Genomic DNA, 20,456 nt, shown 5'->3' with positions numbered 1-20,456 from the left:
GGTCAGGGTTTATGTAAATTTTGGGGTTTGTGATGTCACTTACCCAGGAAGAGGCTTAGCTGTAGGTAATTCAGCCATTCGCTGTAGTTTTTAGCAGTGATTTCTGTTAAAGAAAATATCTCCCATTGCATTGAACTTGTGCGTTGTAACTTTGCAGATGTTGTTTATGCTCAAACGCAACGTTACACACTAACTGAAGTTAAAAAAGTGGATTCAAAATCAACTTCAACATTAAAGGTGCAGTGTGTAATTTTTAGAAGGATTTCTTGACAGAAATGCAAAATGATATACAAAACTATATTTTCAGGGGTGTATAAAGACCTTTCATAATGAACCGGTATGTGTTTATTACCTTAGAGCGAGACCTTTTTATCTACATACACAGAGGGTCCCCTTACATGGAAGTCACCATTTTGTGCCGCCATTTTTCTATAGAAGCCCTTAACGGACAAATTTTTTTACTAAGTTGTCTCCAAAGATGACATGTTTGTCTGGTGGCAGCTACCCATAGATATGTACACTAGATGTCGCCTTGGCTACAGCAGTTCATTGGACCGAATGCGTCAAAGATAGCCGCCATCCGGAAACAGGGGAACCCCGCATCAGCGTCATTGTAGGCAATGATGTAACGGAAATAAAATCATCATAAATCGTCATGATTGCAATTTTCTTGGTTTTCTTTTGGTTCGTTTCAACAGTCAGATATGTATTTAGCATTTAGTACAGGAAAAAATAAAAGTTTTGATTTTATGAAAATGTACTTTTTATAACTGTAATGCATAGTGCTAGTAGCCCTTTCATCCATGCGCAGCACAAAAGTCCGGCATCGTTCATGAATTCGAAGTACAGGCGGAGATAGCAGCTTTACCTAGATACTTCCTATGACAAGACCCCTGTCCTAAGATGGCGGCGGTTTTGACGCATGCTCAGAGCCCCAAGGCGACATCTAGTGTATATATCTATGGCAGCTACCGTAGTTTCTCTATGTGTTTCAAAAGCGAGGGGTGAGCAGTGGACTAAGCCATTGGTTGCATTTCGTGACCTCACCACTAGATGCCGCTAAAATTTACACACTGCACCTTTAAGGAAGTGGGTCATTTGTCCTTTTCCTGTCTGTGGAAAATCATCATCTCTGCCATTCAAAGCATTTTTTATAAATTTTGAAACAAATCTTTGTTGTGGATGTTCATGTTTATAGTCAGCTTTGCATTTGGCTTTGCAAATAAAGTGTTATTGAAATATTTTATACTGTTTATTGGACCCCACAGCAAATCTGTAACTATTTAAATTGAAATGTTTTATCTGTTAATGACTGTTTAGTATTTATTCAGACTCTGGGCTAAACATATATGGTAGTATTGGCGCAGTTGGCAATTAAGGGATATTTTACCTAAAACTCCTCATTTACTTACCTTCACGTATGTGTGTGTGTGGGTGAGAGAGAGAGAGAGAGAGAGAGAGAGAGAGAAAGAGAGAGAGACACCATACCTTCTTGTGAGGAACAGCAGTCTGGGTGATGGCGAGCTCAAAGCTGTGAGCTCCTGTCAGCTGTGTTTTCTCCCACAGTCTCTTTAACTGTTGAACACATTCATCCTGTGAGCACAGCACCTCACTCATTTTGCTCTGCAAACACAAACAAATTCATTCATAACAACATTAAGTCATCAAACTGGAGAGCAATGTTGCCAACTATTTTCAATGGAAAGTAGCTAAAACATGCTTGGAAAGGCGCTATATTACATCATTGTGTAAATAGCATATACTGTAAGTGACATCATCATGTCGTATTTGCATTCTGACTACACTGCCACTTTCAATCACATTTCTCTTACTCTCTGAACCGTCAGAAACAACATTATAATATAGCTGAAAGTCTAAAAAGATTTTATCGTTTGTATATTCTCTGCTTTTGTGAATGTATGAAATAGTGACTGAACGTGACCCATTAAAACTACTTGTTAACGTACACATTGTTAACCACCAATCTTACTTCTACTGAACTGTTAGTCAGTCTGGGTAAAAAAACTGCGCATTTGAGTTATTCGTCCAAACAGTCCAGTTTTAAAGCAAATGAGGAGCAAACAATAGCTAAAGTTAATTGTAACAGCATAGTATCTTCATCAGAGCTTACTCCTGCAGTCTCCACTCTGCTCTTTTACAATTCTCTTCACTGCATATGCAATCTATATCACATTTAAGCTTGCTGTGAGACATATCACTTGTTACGTGCGGATAGTTATGACTGACAAGACGACACTGGAGGAAACTGTGAGCATCAATGACAAATCAGTACTGCCTATCTCTGTACAGTTTGAGCAATCGTGAAAGCGAGCGCGCATTCAAATGCAATTTCAATACCTGATGCCCAAAATACAACATAAATACCCGATCAAATCTGTGAGAGGATGCAAAAGTATTCAAATATACTTTTCCTCACTAACCGTGGGTTCACACCAGTCACATTTGAGGCGTCAAATTCGCATCTAGTTTGCCGCTTGAACATTACGAGTTTACTCGCTTCATTCGCGTGTGAAAGCTGCGCATGAAATTCTAGTCATTGAGAGATTCACGTGGACATTCGCATCATGGGAGGGGCTTCTGTGACTCTGCTCGCTTTCTGTAATCACGTCACTACTAGAGCAAGCTCCTGATTGGTTAACGTGGCATGTTTTTTCAAAATTTTCAACTGGTTGCAAACTAGACGCGCAAATGAAACGGAATCGAGTATACCGCGCCGCGATAAACGCCTCATTCGCGCCGCGAGACCTGCAAATGCGGGCCAATGTGTCTTTACATTACATTAACATTGAAATCACTCGCGCTTGACGCCTCTACCGCGGCTGGTTTAAATGCAGCATAAGACAGAGATACAGAGATACATTTTGGTAGCCCGACTGAAAGGCACAATAGCCCCAGGACTTAAAGCTAGCGATTTTGAGAGCCCTGCTATGGCTCATCCAAAAAGTCGCTAGATTTTTCTACAGCTCTTCCAAAAAGTCATTAGATTTGTTGCTACCCGTTTTTTTGTAAAAAATGGGTCGCAAAAGGATCTGAAAAGTTGGCAAGATTTTCTTCTTCTTGGAAACCTGAATCAGTTTAACACATTTTTGAACATTCGTCAAAGCAAACCAAATTGCTATAGTGCAGTGGTTCTCAAACTGGGGTCCGGGGCCCCCAGGGGGGCCGCGAGATGGTGTCAGGGGGGCCCTAGTTTTATGTAAGCAATAAAGTACGAGAGGCTGTGCTGTATACAGCACTTGCCTCGAGTACCTTATTGCTTTTATAAAACGTTTACTACACAATATTAAAGTAAAAAAAAAAATAGTGAAGTTAAGTTAAATCAATAAAAGCATTCCTTCTCCTAGAAAAAATAGTCCCTGACTGCGAACAATAACATGAAAGCTCAAATAAAAACAACAAACTGTTCTCAAACTTTGTCTCATTATATGTTAATGTGTTGCTAAGGGTGTTGCTAAGGGCGCAGTGATATTAAATAGAACTGTTGGGTGAAGCGGTCATAGCAGTGTTTTATCGTGAATAAAGCACACCTATTGACCAATCAGAATCAAGGATTGGAACTAACATTTTATAAGACATTTTATAAAATACATTAATTTATCATGACTTCTGTGAAATAAAAAAAAAATAAGCCAGCACTACTTTGTATAATTTAATGTTTTGTTTAATTAAAATGTGAACGCGAAGAAATGCACAAAGGGGGCCGCATGCTGAAAAAGTTTGAGAACCACTGCTATAGTGAACTGGATCTGTCAAAGCTAGATGATAAAGAGAAGAATTTTTATTATAACTTTAGCTCACTTGTGCCCAATAAAGACATAAACACAGCAGTGTAAAACTGTAACTTTAGTACTGTTAGATTACTTTAATCTGGTGAAGTTAAACTATTTTAAAAATATCTGAAAATCTTTACACTGACACCAGATTGCAAGTTGTTAGCGATTCAAGGTGTCCTGCTTCAGTTGTGCAGCCCATCAATACCCATCATGACCTTCAGTATAATGCAAATACAGTGACCACTAACAATAAAATTGCTGTTGGTATAAATATATATCATGAGCCACTGTCACGCTTCTGGCAAAATGCGGTTTAACCCTCAATGCATGTAACATACACACACATATACTGATTGTTACCTGCAGAGTGAGCAGCATGATTTGGATCCAGAGGTGCGGTTGACGGCTGTATAAGGAGAAACTGGACTTCCCATACAGGCAATAATGTCCTTTCATTGGACAAGAGAATGACAGCTTAGCTACATAACCACGCTGTGAGTCTGAAACAAACACACAGGCATGAGTTGTTTAATGCCATGACATACTAGTCAAACAAGTCACGTCCTAAAATAAAAATGTAATGCAATTAATGTGTACGTGGGACTCATGCCCATCAGTATTAAGCAACTGGTTAACTTATCTCAGTAAAGCACTCTGCCTATTGATTTTATAAATCATGCAAATTCATTCAATTTATGTAGAAAATACTCAGCAGCAATGTGTACCCCAGCTGTCACTGGGGCAGTGCTCTTTAAAATGGTCCTAATAAACATGCTTTTTGGTACCTACATGTACTTCTGAGGTATTATGAACTCTTTAGGTGCAAAGCTTTGTTCATTCAAATCACTGACGTAAAATGTTATATTGCATTATGATCAGCTGTTTAATGTGAATGTGCAAAAAAAAGAGAACACAACCACATCTGACTGGCTGGGATTTATGACTGCGTTATATCTAACATTGTCTTGTCATTTGGTTAGTGTAAGTACTACAACAACAACATTAATTTGAATAGCACATTTAAAACAACACTTGTTGACCAAAGTGCTTTCAACTTCATCTTACCCAAGGGAACATAGAAAATACACTAAAAACAAGTCTCTCAAAGGCAATTTAAAAGTCAGACTTCACCACTATGTGCAATTATAGGCAGCCGAATCGAGATGAGTTTTTGGTAAAGATTTAAAACATTCCATTGAGTTGCAGGCTTTAATATGGGGCGGATCCCCTTTGCCTGGATTTAGGGACATTCAGTTTGAAACCAGAGGACGACCGCAACAATCTAGCAGGGTCATTGCAGTTCAACAGGGCAGAGATATAAGACCAAGTAGTCTTTTAAAAAACATTCGCAAGACCTTATATTGTACTCTACATTCAACGGGCAGCCAGTGCAGAGAGGGCAGCACCTGAAAAAAAAAAACGCTTGCATATTACCATGTGCCAGTCAAAAGTCTTTTGAACTAATTGCAGCCGTGAAAGATGATTTTTGGGCAGCCCCAGATATAAAGTATTGCAATAATCGAGTCTGGATGATATAAAAGCATTTATCACTGTCTCCAAATGTTTAAAATTAAATTTTCATTTGGCAATACCCCTCAGTTGAAAGAAACTGGCTTTCACCACCGCATTAATTTGTTTGTCAAATTTCAACTCAGAGTCAAAGAGCACCCCAAGATTCCTCACTTGTAAGTGAACAACGGTGGCTAAGGGACCAAGGTGAACCTATCAACTCCCTTCGACTGCCCAAAAATCACCACCTCTGATTTGGACTGTAAAAAGTTTGAGGACATCCATGCTTTGACTTCCCAGACAGTCAAATAACAAGGTGAGATTAGACCACCACACTTCAACGAAAAGTACAATTGGGTGTCGTCTGCATAAGAATGGTACGCTACATTGTGTTTTTTACTAATCAAACCCAGAAAGAGCATATATATGGAGAAAGGAACAGGGCCGAGACACGAGCCCTGGGGAACCCCTTAAAGAACCGACTGAGTGGATGATGTAGAATTCCCTAGTTTCAAAGCAAATGTTCTTTCATGCAAGTAAGATGAAAACAATTGTAAAGTATTTTCATGTTCAGTGTAGATGAATTGTTATGTTGTCTTATCATCTGGTTAGTGTCAGTACTAAAAGGATATACAATATCTGACATTATCAAGTGACATCTGCTAATAATTTCCCACTGTAAAACAAATCCGACTGCTTAAACACACCTATAGCACTATTTGGACGGAATTTCTTTTTCCAAATGACGTTATGTCGCGAGTTTCAAAGTGCCCCCCATGACATCTGTGATTTTATGTAACGGTTCATACGGGACTAAAATTCACAGGCTATTCCAGTGGTTGGAGTGTCGTTTCATGCGTTTGTCATTGCAGAAGATCACATGCTCTGGATACACATATTTGTGTTGTTGAAATTTTGCTTTAAATTAAAGTTATTACTGAACCTGTAATTAATTTAATTAATTTTAACTAATCAAAATAACTTATACAAATCCTACAAAAGTAGCCTACATGTTTTATATAACTGGCTGAAAAGAGACGCAAGAGAGAGTGGCAACACTGCTATCGGAGCTCCGCCGAGAGACGCAAGAGAGAGACGCAAGAAAGAGACGCAAGAGAGAGTGGCAACACTGCTATCGGAGCTCCGCCGAGTTCATCATCTAAATCTTACTTTCTTATTATCTTGTTCCTATCTATATAATATAACTTACTAGTTCATCTTAGGAATACCTTACCGTGACGATTATTCAACAGTTTCAATAAGTGAAACGATTTATCACTGGTAAACACCCAGTATTAGCATATAGCCCGGTAGCATTAGCAAACGAGGAAACGCTGCTCCGTGCATTGGAGCTCCGTCGAGTTCATAATCGAAATCCTATTTTCTTACTATCTCGTTCCTATCTATATAATATAACGTACTAGTTTATCTTAGGAATACTTTACCGTGACGATTTTTGAACAGTATTAATAAGTAAAACGATCTATCACTAGTAAACACCTAGTGCTAACATATAGCCCACTAGCATAAACAAACGTGCCGGTTGAAGTTAGCACTTGCTCACTGTCTGTTTACTGTAAATCTGCCTTCTTTTTCGATCTAATGGCGGACTCATCTGATGTATGTTTTTCAGACCTTTCCTCACCAGAGCGGGAAGCTGTGGAGGAGTTGTGTCCCGGCATTAGCACCAGGCGGTACAGCGTGCCTCACATCACCCTGGCTCCAGACACCCGGAGACGACCGAGGCACGCAACGAGCGAGCACCCATCTCGATGCAGCTTCACGGACCGTGGTCTGGCGAACGGAGACGCCATCGCCCAGCATGAAAACGGTAAGACTCCGCTTGTCATTGTAACCTGCACTACTTGCCACATGTACAGTTTAGCTTCTTCCGTCAGCATAGAGGGGTTTACATGTGCTAAGTGTATTGAAGTAGTAAGGCTGACGGAGAAGGTTGCAGAACTAGAAGCGCGCATCCGAACGCTAGTTGAGGACAGTAAGACCGCTAATGTTAATGTTACAAACACTGTTTCGGGTGCGCCTAGTGTTAAGCGTAATACACTTGGCTCGGTTCCGACTTCAGAGTCAAGGCGGCTGACTAACTGGGTGACTGTCAGGCGGCCTAGTCGCATTCGGCATCCAAATCACGTTCCTGTTTTAATATCAAACAGATTTTCTCCACTCAGCAATACACCGGCTGAGACATCTGTTAAAGGTGCCCTGGTTATTGGAGACTCTATACTCAGGAACGTTGGCATTGAGGCACCAGCCACCATAGTCGATTGTATACCGGGAGCCAGAGCGTCTGACATTAGATCCAAACTTAAAGTGCTGGCTAATGCTAACCGTAAGTTTTCTAAGATTGTTATTCACGCCGGCACGAATGACACCAGACTCCGCCAGTCGGAGATCACCAAAGATACTATTAAAGAGGTGTGTGAAATTGCAAAAACAATGTCAGACAATGTAATTTGCTCTGGTCCCCTCCCCGCCTACCGGGGGGATGAAACTTACAGTAGATTAGTGTCTCTTCATGGCTGGATGTCAAAGTGGTGCCCTCAGCATAACGTAGGGTTTATAGACAATTGGAAGCATTTCCGGGGAAGACCTGACCTGCTAAAGAGAGATGGCCTCCATCCGTCTCCGGAAGGAAGTGCTATACTCTCTAGAAATCTGACCAATAGTCTTACTTTTGATATTGTCTGACTATCCAGGGCCCAGGTCAGGAAACAGACAGATCGGCTTACCCATCAGTCTGTTAGCTGCCTTGACATGTCAAGATCACATATATCCCAGCACATAGAGCCTTTTTTAACAGAGTACCAACACATCTCGACTGTGTCTGTTCCTCGAACAAATAAATACAGAGCACCGTTTACCTCGTCTCGTACAAATCTTATTAACATAAAACTAGAACATAATACATTAACAGATGAAACTCAAATGTTAAAATTCGGCCTTCTTAACATTAGATCACTTACCAACAAAGAACCAATTATCAATGAAATAATTACTGACCAAAACTTAGATGCACTCTGTTTAACAGAAACCTGGCTTAAAGCAGACGATTACACCAGTTTAAACGAATCCACCCCACAAGACTATTATTATAAACATGTTCCTCGTCTAATAGGGAGAGGGGGTGGTGTAGCTACAATATACAATAAAATATTCAAAGTAAACCATAAATCCAACCTAAAATTTAATTCGTTTGAAATAATACTGTTAAATATGGAAATAACTGATCGCAACAACAAACGACTTTCGTTCATTTTAGCTACCATATATAGACCTCCAGGCCACCACACAGATTTTCTTAAAGAAATAGCAGACTTCCTATCTGAGCTTACAGTCACTGTAGATAAAGCTCTTATCGTTGGTGATTTTAATATCCATGTGGATAATCCAAAAGATGCATTAGGATGTGCGTTTATGGATGTTCTAAATTCTCTCGGCATTAAACAAAACGTGTCAGGGCCCACGCATACTCGTAATCACACACTAGACTTAATTCTGTCACTCGGACTCAATATTAATGACATCGAAATATCACCCCAGAGCGATGCCGTTTCAGACCATTGCCTTGTGTCATGCACAATACTTCTAGATAGGACCGCTCAGTCTACAACATGCTACAGATTAGCCAGAACAATAATTTCCACCACTAAAGATAGCTTTATTAGCACTCTTCCAGACCTGTCCCAAATGAAACATGTAGCAGATAATCGTGAAGATCTAGATATTATAATAGAAAACCTGAACAACGTCTGCTCTAGCACGTTGGATGCCGTTGCTCCCATTCGAAAAAAGAGAATCAAAGAAAAACGGCCAGCTCCATGGTATGACCATCATACTGCAGCCCTTAAAAAAGTAGCTAGAAAAATTGAAAGAAACTACCGAATCACAAAGTTAGAGGTATGGCGTTCAGCATGGAAAGAGAGTGTTCAACACTACAGACAGGCTATTAAAACTGCCAGATCTACCTATCTCAGTACGCTTATTAAAGAAAATCATAACAACCCTCGTTTTCTATTTAGCACAGTTGCGAAACTGACTAGAAACAAAAAACAAACAGAAACCAATAGTAAACTCCAACACAATAGTGATGACTTCATGAACTTCTTTACTAACAAAATTATGTTTATTAGGGAAAACATAGAAACTACGCAAGCAGCCATCACTCTACCCAATAGTACATTTTCCACTAGATTACCAAACGAACATCTTGAGTCATTTAATCCTACTACAATAGAAGAGCTCTCTAAACTAGTAACGTCATCCAAATCATCGTCCTGTATACTAGACCCCGTTCCCACAAAATTACTAAAAGAGGTATTTCATGTAGTGTCAGACACGGTACTTAATATCTTTAACTCATCTCTAGAATTAGGATACGTTCCAACAGCTTTCAAACTAGCAGTTATTAGACCGCTCATTAAAAAGCAAAACCTTGACCAGGGAGATCTTAATAACTTTAGACCAATCTCAAATCTACCTTTTCTTTCTAAAATATTAGAAAAAGTAGTGGCAAGCCAGCTACGCACATTCGTAGAAAATAATAATACATATGAAAAGTTCCAATCAGGATTCAGGCCCCACCATAGCACAGAGACAGCGCTGCTTAGAGTTACCAATGACCTCCTATTAACATCCGATCGTGGTGAAATCTCAATCCTTATATTACTAGACCTTAGTGCAGCCTTTGACACAATAGATCACACAATCTTACTCAATAGACTAGAAAACTATGTTGGCATCAGTGGTCAGGCGTTAGCCTGGTTCAGATCGTATCTAACCAATCGATATCATTTTGTTTATGTAAATGAGGAAGAGTCATATCACTCCCCCGTTAAATACGGCATACCTCAGGGATCAGTTCTAGGCCCTATCCTATTCTCGTTATATATGTTACCTCTAGGAGACATTATCAGGAAACATAACATAAGTTTTCACTGCTATGCGGATGATACCCAGCTTTACATCTCGTCGCATCCTAGCGAAACCCACCAGTTTTCTAAGCTAACAGACTGCATTAGTGATATCAGGGACTGGATGGCACAAAACTTTCTTATGCTAAACTCCAATAAAACAGAGATACTTATTATTGAACCGAATCGCTACAAACATAATATGTCAGATTACAAGTTGCCCATAGATGGCTGCACGGTGGTGCCATCTTCCACGGTTAAGAATTTAGGCGTAATGTTCGACAGCAATCTATCTTTTGATAGTCATATCGCCAACATCTGCCGCACAGCATTCTTCCATCTTAGAAATATCTCAAAAATACGCCATATGCTGTCTGCATCAGACGCAGAAAAGCTTATACATGCTTTTATGACCTCTAGAATAGACTATTGTAACTCGTTACTCGGGGGATGCCATGCAAATCAGGTAAACAAGCTACAGCTGGTTCAAAACGCCGCCGCAAGAGTGCTTACTCGATCTAAAAAGTATGACCACATCAGTCCAATTCTGGCATCTTTACACTGGCTACCAGTTAAATATCGTATACAATTTAAAATATTACTAATCACCTACAAAGCCTTAAATGGCCTAGCGCCTTCGTATATTAAAGAACTACTATCAGAATACAATCCATCACGTAAACTGCGCTCACAAAATTCTGGTCACTTAATTATCCCTAGAATATCAAAAGTGTCTAAAGGTGGTAGATCCTTTTCCTACTTAGCCCCTAAGCTCTGGAATGATTTACCAAATAATGTTCGAGTATCAGACACAGTCGATCAATTTAAATCTAAACTTAAGACATTCTTCTTTAACAAAGCATTCACATAAAATGTCCAGTAAATGTACATTTCCCGCAGTAGTTAGTTTGTCCAGAACAAAGCACTCACATACCTCATATGGGTAATATACTTATGCCGCAATAGTTAGCCTGTCTGGAACCGAGCCGACTTGAACCACTATAATGTTTGACACCTGCATTGCATGCGAACGGCCCCTACGCTAATAGAATTCTGTTTTTCTCTCCCTGTCTCGTCCTCAACCACGAGGACCATGAGACAAACAGACCCAGTTCCGGTTGCTGTGAAGGTCATTGCATCACTGATCCACTGGCTGTCCTTCAACGTGATGACCAGCCGATGCCCGACCACCGGCTAAACCAGTTTAATTCGCTTACCCGCCTCCTATCCCTACCGTTTCTATATATATATAAATATATATTAATTCCTCCCAAGGGTTTTTGTCCTTCTAGGACTTTTTCCCATTGGGTTTTTTTTCCTAGAGGGTTTTTAATCCCAGGGAGAGTCAGCCAACTTTGGCTTAACTTAGCACTTTACAGTATACGTTACATTATTAATATGCTCGCTTGTACGGTTTAACCGCTTTCTCTACTTCTTATATTATTTATTGATTTTCTGTGTTCTCCTCTACATCTTCTCATGTAAAGCTGCTTTGCAACAATTAACACTTGTGAAAAGCGCTATATAAATAAAATTGAATTGAATTGAATTATAATAAAGCCATGTAAATGAAAAAAAAATCATGATCAATTAATTTATTATCTTCATTAAATAACTCTTTCCCCACAAGCGTTTTACAAAAAATCGCCAGTCAGCGCCAGCATTTTTTATGATTTTCACAAAAGTTGAATGCCTTCCAGAAAATGTTCTTCTTTAAATATATAAACATACAATATATCAAATGAAAATACAAAGTTTCATTCTACATTTGTTTTCTTTTTATCACCTCTCAAATATGGGTAGGTTTCTTCAAAAGTACACAATTTTAAGTAAAAAGCTGAGATAAATGCGTTTTTGTAAAGGACTTTTGTAAGAGATCAGAGTCAGAATGATGATCAAAACATACACAAACTATTTACTGTTTTTGGATCAGTGGATGCTTCAGGGCTTTAGAAGTTGTGTAAGAGCGCCACCTAGTGGATAACAGCAGAAATATGGATTGCCGTAAAAACTCATCTAAGCGTTTTTTCTTAATTGACGAGATAACTCATCATTGGCGGGAAAATAATTAAGAGAAGGGGGGGGGGTACAACGGTATTTCATGCATTGGTTGGTTTCCTCATGCTAAACAAAGAAAAAGTGTCAAAAAAGCAGTTGGACGTGTTACAGAGTATTTCTGTGCTGAATGCACTTTTGTGTCGAATGCACACCGGCAGGGTTTATACAAGTTTCAGAAAGTTTTTTTCTGAATACGGTCCAGCTGACGTATCAGGGCTAAGCTATACGTATCATTTATTTTTATGGTCACTTCCCCCGGAAAAAACACGCCCACATGTCAATCAGCGGGAGAGCAAGAACCGAGAATGATAAGTTACAGGCATCACTTCCTTCTGAATTTTTTCATACGTTATCGGAAAGAATCGCTAGAGCTGATCTGCCTTTTATAAATCTGATTAACCTAAAGACTTTTCGGAGATATGAAGGATGTATTACTACTCTATAGGTGCTCCAGATTAACACAGATATGCAGAAACAGCGTGTGTTATGGGAGCTTTAACATTACCATTCCGAAGTGGACAAAAATAAGTCTTAACAGTGTACGAGATTTGACTCGCATTAGTACGACCTTACAGCAGATCACGTTGTCCAAAACATGAAAAGAACCACGTTTTCAAAAGATATTGCTTGCAAACACAAACATTCGCATTCGGATGGTATTACATTTTTTAGATGGCCTCTGAGTTTGGGCGAAAAACAGTTGGTGAATAATTTTGGATTTTTTACGGAAGTCATGAGAGAATAACACAGTCATGGCTGATTCAAAAGGGATTTAAAACACAGAGGACCTTTAAGAAGCACGATTTTCTCAGAGGTCCCCAATTAAAACTAATACACTCCGAATAGGGCTCATGACTTTTTCACCTGAAATAGTGGCTATGAGCGAAGTGAATTTTTCATGCTAACATGCACAAAGTGCTTATGTTCACACATGCTCATGTTTCGTGCCATCGCACCAGGTCTAAGGCTGATCTTTTACTCTTTCTCAGTTGGGGTGCTGTTAAATAATGTAAAGTGGGGCAGAAACCTGGGTCAATGCATCTGGAGACCAGAACCACAAACCCTCGCAATTCAGTGTGCTGTCATGCCCACAACCCTTAGCACTGAATTTTACATGCAAATGAAATAAGGCTGCTGACATCATATTTACAAATGCATGTACAGTAAGCATCTGTTTCATGGTAAAAATCAGCCTTGATATAATCTGCTTTCACTGTCAAGACAAACTAATGTAATAAAATAAACTTTTGGTCAATACTGATATAATCAATATCATTATTCAAATTATTACATTTTTGGTCCATTTAACTGCAAAGCTTTCAAAGATCTGAAGTGGTCTTGGTGGTTATACGAACTACCTTTTTTGTGATTTTAGAGCTTGATAACCCTAGTCCCCCGTTACTTTCATTATACTGAATGTAAACATGTCCAGGATATTTATCATTTGAGTTTCATGCACAAAAGAAAGTGGTTTGTAACAGCATGAAGCCGAGTAAATGTTAGTGCACAGTATTGTGATTTATCGAACTACTGTATCCCTTTAAGACCGGGAAATGTTATTTGGTGGTAGTTAGTACTACATATAAATCAGGGACATTTTCATTACGATGGGTTTGTGCCGTTACCTTCAATGACACATTGGTCAGGTATAGGGATTTGTTTGATCATTTCCGCACAGAAGGTTTTAATTTCCTCCATGTTGTCTCGGAGGTGGGTCCACAGGCGATCTCCCTCCCGGGGATCTCCAGCTTCTACCGTTTGCCCCTCGTTCTTTGGAGATGTGTCTTGTTTGGTCTCTGTGGTGCTGGCGTGGTTTTCCTGTGGAGATGAGGGGGCAGAGCTGGTCTCTGGGCTGGGATTGGTCACACATGGATCAGGTTCTGGATTAAGCTCCACCCCCTCACCCTCTGGGCTGCTGTCAGAGTTAATGGATCGTGTGCGGACGACGTGAAGAGCCAGACTCTTTGACCTGAACATAACAGAAGAACAGAGCGAATCAAAACACAAAAGTTTCATTCTAAGGGTATACTCTATACTTAACATTTTACTTTAACTATAGTAACTATTTTACTTTTTTTTTGCACAAATTGCACATGAAATTTTCCACTCTCTGAACCTTTTTTATAACTCAAAAATACGGTTATGTTTTTCGACAACAGCCGAACTCAGATCTGTAAATGTTCAGGACTCACAACCGTATTCAGAAATAGATTTCCACAGACTTGGGAACCTAAATGGTAGGTACGGCCATCTACCCCGCATAGACGACTCACCTGTTGAACCTCATCTCTCTGCGCTCGTCTCGTGCTGCCTGGCACAGACTGTGACGTCTCTGATGCCCTGGAGACACGCCCTCTTCCTCAGACTCCACCTTCTCATCATCCAACTTCTCCTCAAAGCCCTGGATCTTCACCTGCAGCCGCTGGTCTTCGGTGAAGACGTCAGAATTAAACTTAACTTCACATGGTCTGGTCATTTCATGGACCTTCTCCTCTCTTCTGTTAGATACACAGAAATTGATTCTTAGTCCATCTCATCCTCCTCATGTGTCTGTGTACAATATCACATACAAGCCAGTCTCTCTGTAATCCATCATCATTAAAACACCATTATGAGTTTGAAATGTTTCCGCATGTTTCCAGTTTGGAGGAGTTCAACTTTCCACAGCACTGCACAGACCGAATTATGATGTCACCGTACCGGGAGAGCAGTTTTCGATATCTCACGATATCTTGATGTCATACACATGGGTCTGCACAGCACATCATGAAGTCGAACACGCTTGTTAGAGCCGTGCATAGAATTCATGTCACCGTTTCATATACTCGCCTGTGCATTTTTCCTTGCATACAGGACTCCATATTCAGCCTGCCACCATGTTGATTCCAAACCGAGGCTGTGAGGGAAGGACATCCAGAGCGTGCACTTTAAACCTATTGTTTTGTATTAGAATGCTGGTCATTCAGCCATCAAAATATTGAAAATACATAATTGTACAAATTTTCAGCAAGAACCTCAGAAAACGTGGATTGCTAAAATGAGAAAGGACATATGACCTCATTTATATGGCGATTACAGCCACGGACTCCGCGGATCGGGCGGATGACGTGACAAAAAATAATATTTTAATTAAATTCGGGCGGGTGGCGGATCGACTGCTTGTTATTAGCTGTGTCCTTCTAAGCATGCGACCTTAAAGAGTAACTAAACCCTAAACCAACTTTTTTTAGTTAATGATCTGTAAGAATGATGCTTTATTAGTGCTGGTCATTGATTTTAGTAAGTTTTTTGACATTTGGATATAAAGTGTTTCAATACTACAACATATGGTGTAAAAACGTCTAAGTGCTGCCCTCTTGAGGTTGAACGGTAGGTACTGCAGTTGAATTTTCCTATTGGATGTTGGGTCCAAAAAATGACTCGTGACGTAAGCAGATGCAAGCTCACCACGCCCTTGTTACGATCTCACCACACACTTGTTCGTCCCCTCTCTCTCTGTTGGGATCTGCCCACTTTTCTTGCATTTTTCAAATATTGCCAGTGGGTGGAGTCACGCTCTGACCAGGGGTTTAGTTACGCTTTAAAAGGTGAGCACTCTTTCTTTCAAGGTGGCAGCCTCAGAAGTTCGCGAAGAGAACTGAAATGAGACGGTCTAGCCTTCTGAGCATAGATATGTACTAGGGGTGTAACGATTCAACCATGTGTCCCATTAAAAATGCCTGTCTGAAATCGATTCTGAATCGCAAGGCTGCGATTCTTTGTTTCATGCGCAGCTTGTGCGTGTACTACGGCATTTGGTCAATAGGAAGTCCTTACCAATCTAAAATCATAACGAGTCGGAGTCGTTTATAACGTGCATATAAAAAAGCAACACTCGTTAAACAAAATCATTTAAAATATTCAATATTATCATGAAAATACCTGAAACAATTTGAAGAACAGTGATATAAATATTCCTGTAGACATTTCCTGGAATAGCATTCGTAATGCTACTTCTTCTGTGGTACAAAGGGAGTTTCTGCACGGGAGCGCCCCCTGGCGTTCGGATGTGCCTGGATTTCACCGTAATTCATTCAAATTCATTCATTGAGAAAACGCGCATTTGCACGGTTAATCGTTACACCCATATGTACACTAGATGTCGCCTTGGCTACGGCACTTCTTTGGACCGAATGCGTCAAACAGAGCCGCCATCTTGAAACAGGGGAATCCCGCATCGGCGTCATTGTAGGCAATGGTGTAACAGAAATAAAATCACCATAAATCGTCATGAACGCGATTTTCTTGGTTTTCTTTGGGTTCGTTTCAACAGTCCGACATGTATTTAGCATTTAGTACAGGAAAAAATAAAAGTTTTGATTTTATGAAAATTTACTTTTTCTAACTGTAATGCATAGTGCTAGTAGCCCTTTCATCCATGCGCAGCACAAAAGTCCGGCATCATTCATGAATTCAAAGTACAGGCGGAGATAGCAGCTTTACCTAGATACTTCCTATGACAAGACCCCTGTTCTAAGATGGCGGCGGTTTTGACGCATGCTCAGAGCCCCAAGGCGACATCTAGTGTATATATCTATGCCTTCTGAGGACCCATAATTTGCGTCACCTGTTGCACGCGCCCCCAGTAGCGCCCACCCCGCCTGTCAGCAGAAAACAGCGGAGACATTTCTGACTTATTAAAATAAATATGTAATCAAAAATATTAATTTATTTGAAAAAATATGACACATTGATGTAGATTAAACTATTCAACAGTATATCAAATAATCAACCTTAAAAATATACGCAACATAAACAGAATAATATTAACACAAAACATAACTTATAATACTAAAACAGTGACAAGAAAAAGTTTTCTAATACACTTTTATTTAATAAAGGTTTTAATTGTTTGGGATATCCTCGGCTGTTAAGGATCCATTGGTTCTATCATTAACAGCGCGGAGAAATTAGGACGCATTTTGACACAGCTTATCAACGCTGGCGAAGGAGGTACGTGGCAAACTCAAAAAATGAGAATTAAAAACAAAGGAAATAGAAGGTCAGAAAAGGGTTGCCTGGAATAAGTTTTACAAAGTGGTAAATCAGGATGACACCAGTGCATACTATGTAATTTGTGCGTTCAATTTAGGCTATTTATTTATTTATTTTTGTCCCATGTGCGCCGATCAGAGACTGAGTTCACTGCTGATATTCTGAAAGCTTTCTAGTCTCGTGCTGTCATCAGCAGCGCCTTGCATCGCCCAGTGGCGGGCGGGTGCGGTTTTGAAAACTGGTCAGAAAACGTTGGTGCGGATGGATGGCGGACGGATGATGAGTTTTGTGATGCGGTTGTGGATGAAATAATAGCCCATCCACGCATCTCTAGCGTGCACTACTGAGTCCCCTTAAACGCGCGCACACACACAGGCAGAGGGGGAATTACAAACGGCACAGCATAAACAGTCTCCCACATAAAAACGTTACGTTGTTTTTCATTGCTCTATTAGCCAAATGTATTTTAATACACTACAGTATGAGAGAGAGTAGCGCAACTCTCTGAAGTTTACGAAGTTTATTATTAACAATGAAATAGGTGCCCTTTAATATACTCGTATACTCATTTTAACAATCTATGATTTCCGAGGTTCTTTGTCCTGTGGAAATCTGTAAATGATGTGTTTTCTGTGTTTTGATGGCTGAATGATCAGCATCCCAGTACAAAACAACACAGGGTTCCCACTCGAAGTCAAATGCCAAATTTCCTGACTTTCACTGACTAAAAAGCTAAATTTCCATAACCTATGTCTGGGATGCCACGAGGCCTGGATAATGTAGTGTAAACCATGAGTTTCTAAAAAAATGAGTAAAAAATACCAATAAATGGCTGTTTAGATTGTAGTCAGTTGAAATCAATGGAGCCCTGGACCCGGAATTCCATGTCACAACTGATAAAAAGCGGATAACACTTGATAAATGGAATAATTGATAAATGGAAAATAAAATTTTAAAGGGACACAAGGCAGCATTTTTATGTTAATAAATCATCTTCGTAAGTCGATATATGGTTAAATGACTCATTACATGACGAATGAAGACCCTCTCGCCCGCCCCTACCATCTGTAGGAAGAATACCCCACTTGCAAGTTCGCTGTATCCGACCCGGTGTCCTTCAGTCTCGTAAAGTCTCAGATATAGAAAGCATTTACTCCCAGACACTAGGGGGAGCTAGTAGAGAAATAATAGTCAGACTTGCCTTGTGTGCCTTTAAGCGACAAACAAAAATCCTTGATATTCCATGACTTGGACAAATTTATATAAAATTCCATGACTTTCAATAATTGGAATAGACCATTTAAATTCCATGATATTCCAGAAATGACAATTCCTGACAATAGGTTTAAAGCGCAAGCTCTGGATGTCCATCCCTCTCAGCGTCGTTTTGGAATCAACATGGCGGCAGACTGAATAAGGCATATTGGGCGCATGTTGAATGTTCATTTTAGGCCCTGCTCTTGCTTAATTCAGAAAGTGTCCAATTGTCATCTTTGAAAAGAAAATGGTTTATGCAATCTAATCCAGTTTTGTGTAACTCTTGGCCGTCCATCAGGAACTGAGGCAATAAATAAATGAAAGTTCATCTCACATTTGTCACAGTGGACATTTTGCAGAGTAGATCATCCAGGTATTATAAGGTGTACAGAAAATCTGCATACTAGGCACAGTGCAGATTCAATTCAGTAATTGGTTCGCTTTCAGTTTACAGGAGTTAAAATGTAAATTGATTTAAATGTTCAATTTGATTCTGAATAGGCTTTATGCCCAGCTGCACTAGTTCCTGAACTTCAGCCAGCTCCTTGTTTCCTGTCTGCCATTATTGGACAAACTGATTAATCCAGGTGTGTCTGATTATTGTTGTTGTGACTACTGAGGTCAGGCACACCTGGATTAATCAGTTTGTTTGTGACTACTGAGGTCAGGCACACCTGGATTAATCTGTTTGTCCAATAATGGCAAACAGGAAACAAGGAGCTGGCTGAAGTTCAGGAAGTAGTGCAGCTGGGCATAAAGCCTATTGGAACAATAGATAAACACTCATTTTGCATAAATAAATTGTCTATCTATTCCGAAAAGCATGTGTATACCTGGGCGCTGGACTTTCAGCCTCCAGCTTGCGTCCCAGCAGTCGAGCGATGGCTGTGAAACTGTTGCTCATGCGGTAGATGTCTTTGCCTCCGCCCCCCAGTATGGAGGTGTAGCGATCGGTCAGAGAGCGAATCTCTAGCAGCAGTGTGTGATGGACGCTGTGCTCCATACTCTCCAACAGAGACACCAGATACTGCAGCGCCCCACGAGCTTGTGCCTGCACAAAACACACAGTCATATATGCAAAGGTTGTTGTTTTGGTGATAAATAAAATGTATACTTTCACTTCACTGTAAGTTCTAAAAGATTGCATTTAAAAAGTATTATTTAACCTTGTGTTAGTGAAGTTTTTTTTTTTTACATTCGATACAATTGGATAAACAATCCAAAACAATCCGGAACAAACCGCTGGCAATATTACAGGACATGAAGTGGAATAAACCCTTTTATTTTGTACTTTAACCTACCATAAAAGGTCCTGTAACATTATTATATCACAACGTGATCAATTCTGTGAAAGACATTTTAATGAACGTACACATCAGGGAATACATTATGAATTGCACAATGGGTTGTAAGCCTTTTAAGTTTCTAAACACAATATTTCATTGGAGTTATAATCTAATATGTGATTCTGATTCAAAACACGTTTTCAAAATCAAAGTGGTGATTCAAAGGAAATACTAAATCAAGCATATTCCCATTTGAAACATTACATTTGCATCCTGATCTGTCAGAACGGATGTGTCAGAATGTGCGGAGGTCAAACACAGATTTTTATGTATTTACATTGATCTTTTTTCCATTCCTTATTAGGGTTTGATAAGATTTTTAAACAACAACAACAAAAATACATTTACATGGGCCACTTATTCTTAACAACAAAATTAAGCTGAATTCAGTACAATAAATACTACCTAATAGTGACATATGAATACGTTACATAATTACGTAAATACGTAAATAATGTATAATTTATCATACATAATGAAAATGAGATTTTTTTATATAAATATCAGGGTAGGGGTCCTCAGTTGCCGTT

The 20,456-nt window shown here is 39.6% G+C and overlaps 1 protein-coding gene across 3 annotated transcripts in view; it reads right to left on the bottom strand.

Moving 5' to 3' along the window:
* Nucleotides 1-20,456, bottom strand: part of veph1 (ventricular zone expressed PH domain-containing 1) — a 158,799-nt gene that overhangs the window by 34,324 nt on the left and 104,019 nt on the right. For all 3 annotated transcript variants that reach the window (XM_055173536.2, XM_055173537.2, XM_055173538.2), the window contains 5 exons: nucleotides 19,414-19,631; nucleotides 14,563-14,787; nucleotides 13,915-14,258; nucleotides 4,155-4,294; nucleotides 1,489-1,623 (listed from right to left, as the gene is read on the bottom strand). In XM_055173536.2, coding sequence (XP_055029511.2) covers nucleotides 1,489-1,623; nucleotides 4,155-4,294; nucleotides 13,915-14,258; nucleotides 14,563-14,787; nucleotides 19,414-19,631 — 1,062 coding nt within the window. The remainder of the gene's footprint in view (nucleotides 1-1,488; nucleotides 1,624-4,154; nucleotides 4,295-13,914; nucleotides 14,259-14,562; nucleotides 14,788-19,413; nucleotides 19,632-20,456) is intronic.

The sequence above is a fragment of the Misgurnus anguillicaudatus genome, chromosome 15 (assembly GCF_027580225.2).
Source record: "Misgurnus anguillicaudatus chromosome 15, ASM2758022v2, whole genome shotgun sequence".
Classification (NCBI taxonomy): Eukaryota; Metazoa; Chordata; class Actinopteri; order Cypriniformes; family Cobitidae; genus Misgurnus; species Misgurnus anguillicaudatus.
The sequence above is the reverse complement of the archived record's forward strand: the minus strand, read 5'-3'. Positions and strand labels throughout refer to the sequence as shown.